Below are 10,667 nucleotides of genomic sequence, written 5' to 3'. Positions count from 1 at the left end.
AGTTCAAAATGCAGAAATCACCGGTCTTCTGTGTCCTTCGCGCTGGGAGTTGGAGACTGCAGCTGTTCCTATTCGGCCATCTTGCTCCGCCCAGCCACAATTATTAAAAGTAAAAGAAATAAAAGTAATCACTATTCATTATAGAAAGTGTGGAAACTACAGACAAGAGAAAAGGCAAGCTGGGTGTGATGGTTCGTGCCTATAATCTATAATCTCAGCTGCTTGGGAGACTGAGGTGAGAGGATCATTTGAGTCCAGGAGTTCGAGGCTGCAGTGAGCTATGTCTCACCACTGTATTCCAGCCTGGGCAGCAGAGCAGGATCCTGTCTCTTAAAAAAAAAAAGAAAAGAAAAAGAAAAAAAAAAGAAAGAAAAGAAAAGAAAAAAATAGATAAAGTTGGGTGGGGTGTCAGACACCTGTAGTCCCAGCTACTCAGGAAGCTGAGGCAGAAGGATCGTGTGAGCCCCAGGAGTTTGAGGCCATCCTAAGCAACAGCGAGACCCTGTCTCAGAAAAGAAAGAAAAAAGGTAAAAACAAAACAAAAACATCTGTAATAACTTCACTGCCCTTAAGAGAAAATTCTCTGTAATGTTTTAGTATTTTTCCTTCCATCTTTTATCCTAGGGTTATATGCCTATATCAAATATATGTATTTACACATAGTTGAAACCATACCATAAATATAACTTCTATCTTGCCTTTTTAAACTTTGTGTAATAGTAAATCACCTCCCCTTGTTACTAGTAGCTTTGTAATCATTACTGTTGTCATAAATATGTTGATCACTAAGTATTATGTGGTGTGGATATACCATAATTTAGTCATTTCTCTAACATTTGAGCAGCTCACTGCAACCTCCACCTCCTGGGTTCAAGCGATTCTCCTACCTCAGCCTCCCGAGTAGCTGGGATTACAGGTGCCCGCCACCATGCTTGGCTAATTTTTGTATTTTTAGTAGAGATGGGGTTTTACCATGTTTGCCAGGCAGGTCTCGAACTCCTGACCTCAGGTGATCTACCCGCCTTGGCCTCCCAAAGTGCTGGAATTACAGGCGTTGAACCATTGCGCCCGGCCTGAGCGTTGTTTTTCTTTCAGCATTTTTATACTTGACACTTTTGTCAGCAGTTTCACGTGCTTGCTGACTTAGACTTATAAACGTAGACAAATTTATGCCCCAAAGAGTACTAGGATTTTTTTTTTTTTTTTTTTTGCCATAGAAAAGTCTTTCTCCATGTGGTCATTAATCCTGCATTGAATTATACATGTATTATTGTTAGAGTACCTTGTAGCTATTCAATTCTAACAATACTACAGAACTTTTTGCTCGAATAGCCCTAAAGTAGATAGGACTTGGATTTTATGATGCATTAATAAAATCTGTAACTTCTTTGAAGATTCAGAATGAAAAATGGCTTTTACTCAATGAGGGAAGTTCATGAGATATCTACAACACCTAATTTTTTAAGAGATTCTTTTCAATTTAGTGTTAGACCAACTCCAGATATATTATAAAAGCATAATGTTGGCCAGGCGTGATGGCTCACACCTGTAATCCCAGCACTTTGGGAGGTCAAGGCGGGTGGATCACCTGAGTTCAAGACCAGCTTGGCCAACATGGGGAAACCCAGTCTCTACAAAAATACAAAAATTAGCCAGGCATGATGGCAGATGCCTGTAATCCCAGCTACTTGGGAGGCTGAGGCAGAAGAATCGCTTGAACCCAGGAGATGGAGGCTGCAGTGAACCAAGATCGTGCCACTGCACTCCAGCATGGGCAACAGAGTGAGACTCCATCTCAAAAAAAAAAACCACCATAATGTTAGGAGCCAAACTTACTAGATAAGTCTAAGGTTGACATCTTTTATATTTTCTAATTTTTCTAATTTAATATGAACATATTTTTAGTAATTTAAAAAATATTTTTATTTTTTGTAATTCATCTCCTAAGACCATACATAATATAGCAATATTTTTAATTTTAAAAACAAATGTTCTTTCCATAGAAGAATAAAAAAGTTATGTGTTCTTACTTTTCTTCTTTTAAATTTCTTAGGGTCACAAGCCAATTTTATTGAGAACTCAATACCGTTGTCATCCTGCAATCAGTGCTATTGCTAATGATCTGTTTTACAAAGGAACCCTCATGAATGGTGTAACAGAAATAGAGAGGAGCCCTTTATTGGAATGGCTACCAACCCTGTGTTTTTATAATGTTAAAGGACTAGAACAGGTAAATGACATTAATGTTGATGAGAGTCAACATGGTTTAGGTTCCTTGTTTAATTTTGTTGTTGTTTGTATGATTTTACTTGGTTTTGCCATAGCCTTTCTGGGAAATATAATTTAGGATCTGTTTCTTACTCCAGATAGAAAGAGATAACAGCTTTCATAATGTGGCAGAAGCCACTTTTACATTGAAGCTGATTCAATCACTGATTGCAAGTGGAATAGCAGGCTCTATGATTGGCGTGATAACATTATACAAATCCCAGATGTACAAGGTTGGTATTATGTATTACAGCATTTGTCATATATTAAATATTACAATTACATATTACCATATTTGATATTACATTTATAGTAGTCGGTTTGGTGCCTGAAAAACTTTTGGTACTGTAATCAATGTATTAAAAAAGAAACATCCAGATTTTTTTCTAGTCTGGCTTTTTTTCTGTATAATTAAATGTAAACCTAACAAGGTTTAATTAAATTTAGTTTACCGCTGTTGGGGCAAAAATGCAAAAAAAACAAATTAGAGGGAAGAAAATATGGTGTATGCTTTGTAGACAGATGGGATTGAATCTCAGTTATCCAAAATGTTCTTTTATTACTAGTACATTTTATCAGTAAATCAAGGATAGATATCAAATATTAATGTACACATAAGCCAATTACTTCTAACTAGATTTTTCTTTTTTCTTTTAGTATTTTTTAATCTGTTTCATTATTAGTTTATCAGCTCCAAATTAGCATATCCAAATGAGTTACGCAGCAATAGATAAATCGCTTTTGATTTTGTGTCGTAATTAATATTGTCATCTAGTCATTTATCATTTTAGAAACTAGCCAAATCTATGTGAGTCATAAAAGAAAAATGAAAATTATTTACTGTTAGTTAAATTATAGTGGTTGTTTTGAGCAGGTTCAGAAGCTTCAGTTCTTCACAATCTCTCATCACATGATTGCTGTCTTTTCCTCCACAGCTTTGTCATTTACTCAGTGCTGTGGACTTTGGCCATCCTGATATTAAAACTGTGCAGGTGTCCACAGTAGATGCTTTTCAGGGAGCTGAAAAGGAGATTGTTATTCTGTCCTGTGTAAGGACAAGACAAGTAGGATTCATTGATTCAGAAAAAAGAATGAATGTTGCATTGACTAGAGGAAAGAGGCATTTGTTGATTGTGGGAAATTTAGCCTGTTTGAGGAAAAATCGACTGTGGGGACGAGTGATCCAACACTGCGAAGGTAAAATAAAAATGTGTTTAATTCATGCATATCAAGTTCAAACTGACTTTTATGGGTTAATGCTTGGGGTGCTTCAAGCAGGAACAGTTCTGAATTTGTCACTGGGGGAAGTAACTGACGTGATGATATTGGGACCTCTGTAAAATAAAGAATAGTTGTCTCATGTCATATGTTTTTTTAAGGAAGGAAAGATGGATTGCAACATGCAAACCAGTATGAACCACAGCTGAACCATCTCCTTAAAGATTATTTTGAAAAACAAGCGGAAGAAAAACAGAAGAAAAAGAGTGAAAAAGAGAAATCTAAAGATAAATCTCATTCACAAAAAGATATCATGTAAATATTTTGTATTTATGTAAATTCAGACTCATTCTACATTGTATATATACATATTTTTTTTTTTTGGAAACGGAGTCTCATTCTGTCGCCCAGGCTGGAGTGCAGTGGCTGGATTTCAGCTCACTGCAAGCTCCGCCTCCCGGGTTTACGCCATTCTCCTGCCTCAGTCTCCCGAGTAGCTGGGACTATAGGCGCCTGCCACCTCACCCGGCTAGTTTTTTGTATTTTTTAGTAGAGATGGGGTTTCACCGTGTTAACCAGGATGGTCTCGATCTCCTGACCTCGTGATCCGCCCATCTTGGCCTCCCAAAGTGCTGGGATTACAGGGTTGAGCCACTGCGCCCGGCCCATTGTATATTTTTAATATATTTATTACTCTAAACCCTCTTATTAAAAATACTTTATGATATTTAAATAACATAGTAAGCACATGTAAAAATTTTGTTCTTCAAAAAAGTGTACAAAAGGTAGTATAAAATCCTAATAAAAATAAGCTTTTTTCTAAGAAGAATGATTTTTGTTTGCTAAAGAAATGAATTTTACAAGGGGCAGGGTATGGAGAATACCTGTATACTTCAATAATAGTAAATGTCTTCAGAGCTCATCTGTTGGAACATATCTACACAATCAGCTATACCAATACCTTTCTAAATTTTATCAGAATATTTTTTAAAAGATTATAAGGCCCCCCATTTTATAAATAAAAACATATTCACAAATATGAATAGGTGATATAATAGGTGCTTAATAAGTATCCACTGGAAGAATGAACAGATGAAAGAAAGATTACCTTTGGTTCATTTTCTTCTAGTCTTTTTCCTCTGCATTTGTTTGCGTAGTAGGTATTGATATATATATGGGTTACAACTTTTTATTATAAAAATAATACATTCTTGTAGAAAATTTGCAAAATGCAAGAAAGTATACAACAGAAAACAAAAAATCACCTAGAAATACACTACCCGGAGATAATCACTAATATATTCCTTTAGTCTTTTTTCTATGCTTATATTCTATGTGTATATACGTAGTTAAGTTTTAAACCATTTGTGTCCACATTGATTCTTAGACATTATTAACAAAAGAGCATTTATACATCCTGGAAAGAAAAATGACAAGGGCTTGATTATAATTAATATCAATGCAATATTTTTACCAATTAAAAAAAATCTTAGTGACCCAAGTCACTCAATATTCATTTCAAAGATGCAGGAAATATTCATTTCAAAGATGCAGAAATTATTTCACAATAAAAAGAAAATGACCACTCAGTCTTTATGGAGCTCTTAGGGAAAAAAATAAATTCAATAACAAAACTTGTGGTTTAGTAATTCTCCAAGCCTTTTCCCAAGTGTGTTAGTTACTACTTGCAACAATAGTTGCTTTTTTAAGTGTTCATCCAGACTGAAGTGAACGATGTGACTTCCAACAGATCCTTACAAAGCAGAGGAATAGTTGAAGGAAGTATTACAGAACCACATTTTACCCATGAACTGTACAATCTAACTGACAACATACATTTAAACTGGATTCCTGAGTTTTGCTGCCCAGACCTCCCTATTTTTTATTTCTTAATTTTGAGTCGTTGGCCAGCTGGAGCTAGGTCTCAAGTAATTTATTTTCCCCAAAAAGAGTATATAGATGGTATATCTTTTGAGGTTTTGTATATCTGAGGATATATTTCTTTTACATACACTTATGAGAGCTATATAAACACTATGTAAATTGCCCTTGGCTTCACTTACTGTTCATTTGGATGATAATTGAACTTCTTTCTCAGATCTATAGCTGGATGACTGACTGATTTTGCACAATTCCTAGTCTAAATCCTACTAGCTTTTATCTAGAACTGCTCAATCTTCTGCACTTGTGCCTGTGCTGTCATTAATTGCTCCCTTCCCTTCATCTCTCATTTTGTCAGTTTTCCAGAAATTTCAATTTCTACCATGATATAGGGACAGGTCTTGATGGTGTAGAGTAAGACTTCTCAACTTTGGCATTTTTAACGTTTCTGCACCAGATAATTCTTTCTTATAGGGGGGCTGTCCTGTGCCCTTTAGCAGCATCCCTGGCCTCTGCCCATGAGATGCCAGTGGCACCTTACCCCAAAGTTGTGACAGTTAAAAATGCCTCCAGACATTGCCAAATATTCTGATGTAGAGGGTAGGTTCAGCATTCCAGCAATCTCAAAAAGCAGTAACTGCACTTAAAAGTATAGCTGCCTTATTTTTTGGTAGTTATAAATCCTGTATTTTTGATATTTAATAAAGGAGAGAAGGGTCTTATTTTTAAGTGAGCATGCCTACTCTGTTTCTAATGCCATTATACATGTACTGTATCAATTTTATATTTTCAATCCAGGGATATCATTGTAGCAGTTCATTACTATTCCTCCCAACTTGTGACAATAGGTCAGCTAGGAGTGTCAAATATTTATCTTATGTGTTTTCATAGTTATTTTAATGTGACAGAGGCCACTGGAACCTTTTTTTTTTAATTATTATTTTTATTTTTTTTTGAGACAAAGTCTTGCTCTGTTGCCCAGGCTGGAGTGCAGTGGTATGATCTCAGCTCACTGCAACCTCTGCCTCCCAGCTTCAAGCGATTCTTCTGCCTCGGCCTCCCAAGTAGCTGGGATTACAGGTGCCCACCACCATGCCCGGCTAATTTTTGTATTTTTAGTAGAGATGGGGTTTCACCATGTTGGTCAGGCTGGTCTCGAACTCCTAACCTCAGGTGATCTGCCCACCTCAGCCTCCCAGAGTGCTGAGATTACAGGCATGAGCCACCGTGCCTGGGTCCTTTTTAAACAGGAACACATCAAAATCTTTAAAAGAACTTCCCATTCAACAACGTTCCTCTTATTTAGAACATAAGAAGTTAGTATAAATGTTATGGTGTAGAAGGTGGCAAAGAGATGGATAATATACTATGCTACTGTTTTTGCTAAGGGATTAGCTCTATCTTATAACTACATAGCTATTATTTCCCTTTTTCTAATTTATAGCATATTGTAACACAAAACTGAAACTCAATTAATAGAAAATGTTGGTTTTTGCAGAACCATTCTTTCTATTCTTTCTAGCTCACCTGCATAGCTCACTAGGTTAAGCACTCTTTTCCACCAGGCACTTTAGAAAAGAAAAAGTAATGGTGGTGCGGGGGAAGAAATGGAAAAGGTTTAGTCTCTGTTTCCATTTTGCCCCCATTCCCTTAGTTTAGGACGGAGGTTCCCACCTGGGTGAGAAGATGGAGAGGCTTTCTTTCACTCTGGGTGGACCTTACTCCACAGTGGATATGGTATTAATAGTTTTGTCTCTGGTTTTAATCTTTACCATCCTGGATTGGGTCACAGAATGTCATCCCAAAGTGTAATGTCAGCTGCAGCAGGCCTGGTTTATATTAGTAAAACATTCTTCTGATTGGGTGGTGTTGATCATTGTGGAGTTGTTTTTGGCTCCATGATATATTTTGAGTGGAAACATACTATCTGAACCCTGAATATTAATATGGGCTTTATATGTATTTTCAGTAAGAAAAAGATAACAATATTTAACATTAAAAAAAAAATCCCTAAAGCCTAGGCTAACACATTCTTTATAAACTTTTTCATCTCAAATTCCAAGGTTGGATAGACATGAATTGAACTTTAAGAAGCATCCCATTCAATAACAATCAAAATATTAAAATTTCTTAGGATTTTACAAGATACTCAAAGTAATAAGCCAGTTTTACAATGATAGCCATCAAACATCTATACATAACAATAATCTTAAAACAATGTCTCCCAACTTGTGTTCATTAAATGATAGGATTATATAAAAATGTCAAGATTTTAATTTATAGAATAAGTCTATTAGTTTATGTATCACAAATTGAAATAGAATGAAATTTCTAGGCTTTAATCTACTCATCATTAATTGCCTACTTTATATAGTATGTGTGTTGGATTTTTTTTATTTTTGAAGATTTTTTCACAAACATCTCATTTACCCCAGTGGGGGGGATAGGTATTTTCCCCATTCTGTAAATGATTTAGCCAAGGATCAGAAAAATTGAAGCGATCCACCTAATCTACCATGAGTAGTACAAGGCAGGGCGGGAACCCAAGCTAATCCAATTCTGAGGCTAGGCTATTTGCACCACCTGCATTGTAAGTCACTTTATCAAAGGGTAAAAGACAGACCAAAAATTTTACAATCCTCTTTGATGCAACTAGACTCGTCTCCTGATCATTTACCTTAGTTAATTTAGTATGAAACCATTTATTAACAATATGTTTTTGTTTGTTTGTTTGTTTGTTTTTTGAGATAGATGGGGTTTTACCATGTTGGCCAGGCTGGTCTCGAACTCCTGACCCCTGAGGTCAGGATCCGCCCCCACCGGGCCTCTCAAAGTGCTGGGATTATAGGCGTGAGCCACTGTGCCTGGCCTATTTGTTGGACAATCTATACCTTCCTGGTAAATATAATTTTTACTAGAGAAATGGGTTTGTTGATTTCTCTTTGAATGTCTACATTTGCTACTATGAGATGTAGTTTGCTACTTAATGCAAGAGAAATATTGATTATTAATGAAAACGTATTTATAGCTGAAATGGTGATTCTTAAAATTCTTATAATTCTCAAAAGTAGGTGAAAAAATAATATACTTTGCTTTCCTCTGTAGCCAGCTCCTGTCCTTATTCAAAATTTGAATTGTGAAAAATTACAGGTTGCTTGAGGTTGTGAAGCTTAGTTTAAAACTTCAAAATAAAACATAACTTTTGGTATTGCTCTTTTATATTTGAACAAAAAACATTTGATTTGGGATGCCAAAGCAAACCCAAAATTCTGCTTGCTCTTGACTATGGTTTAATTTAAAGACAGCTGTGAAATCTCTTTATACTAATTAGATTTGTTTATATTAAATAAGAATGAACTGGAAGTTGGTGATTTACTCGACAGATATTGGACCTTGAAAATTAAATAATTGCTCTAAAAACATTAGATCAACACTGATTTGAAATCCCTGCTTTGTAATTAGCCATGAGTGAAATGTGTGTTTAGTTCAAGTTGTGGGTTTGGTTTACATTAGCATGACATGATTATAAAGCAAGGGAAAATTACTAACCAAATGTCTCCGCAGTCCTCTAAGTTTCTCTCATCCTGAAACACTAGTTTGATTTTTTAAAAATCTAGTCCTGATGATAAATGAAGATGTATGTGTGCATGCTTGCATGTGTGGAAAATCAGGAAGCAGTCACCTTGCAGACTAAAGAACTGGTAGAGAAAATTTCCTAAGTGAAAGTTTTAGGGTACCTATGGTAGCCAGCCTCTTTAAAGACAGATATAGTTCATTTCATTGGATGAATTATGATGGATTTATGGCTTCTTGGAATAGAACTAATTATTTCTTTGGTGCCATTAAAGTCAGTGCATTCATTGAGCATCTGCTCTGTGGCTGGCCCTTTGTGCACAACAGGCATATGCAGCTTGTTTTATGTGTTAGGCCAGGCATGGAGTGCAAGGCTAGTTACGTACCACTCCATCCCGACATGGGGCAAAGTAGAGCTCTCCTGATGGAAAAACTTAGGGGCATACTTGAAGCAAGAAAATTGGGCTCCTTTGCCTATTCTTTTGGAATACGTACTTCTAAATAAGAGCTAACATGACCATGATGCCATCAGGAGCTCAATACTTTCTCTACTACATCCTTAGGTTCCTTATATCTAGAGTCAATATCAGGCTATGGGGTATGAAGTAGAAGCTAGATCTTTGAAGACCAGGTAAGTCATAGAGAGGTAGAAGAATAGTTGTGAATGGAAGGGAGTTACTGGTGGAGAAGACAACATGGTTAACAAATTCTGAAGTACAAAAAGATCCCACGTCCTTCAGCGCAGTTGTGGATGTATGTATAACCAGCTGACATCTCCCACAGGTTTGTGACTCCTTTTAGGTATTATGAGCCCTATCCAGTGTTACGAATGGATGATGATGACCTTTCTGAGTAACATGGTGACATCACTTAAGAACAAAATTAGAGCATAAGGTAAAGTGTAATGAACAGCAAGCAGTCCAGGGTAATTTGATGAGTCTAGACATTGTTGTATGAGACCAGACATTGTTATATGCACTATGTATGTTGCCTAGGTAAGCTGACTGAATATAAGGGAACAAGGACAAAATAGTCAACATACTGGTAAAGGAATCACATACATAACTTTAGTGCCAATGGCTCTTAAGAATCACGTTTTGCATTTATAATTTGGGATCAGCACCAGTACAGTAGGTGCTCAGTAACTATAGAATGTTATAAAAATCTAGAATGGGCAGGGCATGGTGGCTCATGTGTGTAATCTTAGCACTTTGGGAGGCCAAGGTGGGCGGATCACTTGAGCTCAGAAATTCAAGACCAGCCTGGCCAACATGGTGAAACCCTGTCTCTACTAAAAATACAAAAATTAGCTGTATGTGGTGGTGTGTGCCTGTAGTTCTAGCTACTCAGGAAGCTGAAGCAGGAGAATCACTTGAACCCAGGAGGTGAAGGTTGCAGTGAGCCAAGACTGCGCCACTGCACTCCAGCCTAGGTGGACAGAGTGAGACTCCGTCTCAAAAGAAAAAAAAAAAAAAAGGCCAGGCGTGGTGGCATGTGCCTGTAGTCCCAGCTATTCAGGAGGCTGAGGTGGGAGGATCACTTGAGCTCAGGTGGTGGAGGCTTCAGGGAGCTGAGATCACACCACTGCACTCTAGCCTGGGCACCAGCCAGAGTGAGACTCTGTCTCAAAAAAAAAAAAAAAATCCAGATGATCTGTTTTCTTTTGTATTTTGCATACTTTAAATTTTTTAAAACGAATCAAACTGGGTTTATTTCTCTTACCTTCT

At 36.7% G+C, this 10,667-nt stretch overlaps 1 protein-coding gene across 1 annotated transcript in view; it reads left to right on the top strand.

The window, feature by feature from the left end:
- The window catches only part of ZGRF1 (zinc finger, GRF-type containing 1), a 95,590-nt gene extending 91,747 nt beyond the window's left edge, over positions 1-3,843 (top strand). Inside the window, exons 25-28 of the mRNA XM_011948365.1 lie at positions 2,054-2,230; positions 2,367-2,501; positions 3,204-3,465; positions 3,648-3,843. Of these exons, the coding sequence (XP_011803755.1) occupies positions 2,054-2,230; positions 2,367-2,501; positions 3,204-3,465; positions 3,648-3,805 (732 nt within the window). The 3' untranslated portion in view covers positions 3,806-3,843. The remainder of the gene's footprint in view (positions 1-2,053; positions 2,231-2,366; positions 2,502-3,203; positions 3,466-3,647) is intronic.
- Positions 3,844-10,667: the final 6,824 nt, after the last annotated feature.

This window comes from Colobus angolensis, unplaced genomic scaffold (assembly GCF_000951035.1).
Source record: "Colobus angolensis palliatus isolate OR3802 unplaced genomic scaffold, Cang.pa_1.0 Scaffold279, whole genome shotgun sequence".
In the NCBI taxonomy this organism is placed as follows: Eukaryota; Metazoa; Chordata; class Mammalia; order Primates; family Cercopithecidae; genus Colobus; species Colobus angolensis.
Note: the sequence above shows the minus strand (reverse complement) of the source record. Positions and strands in the feature narration are given on the sequence as shown.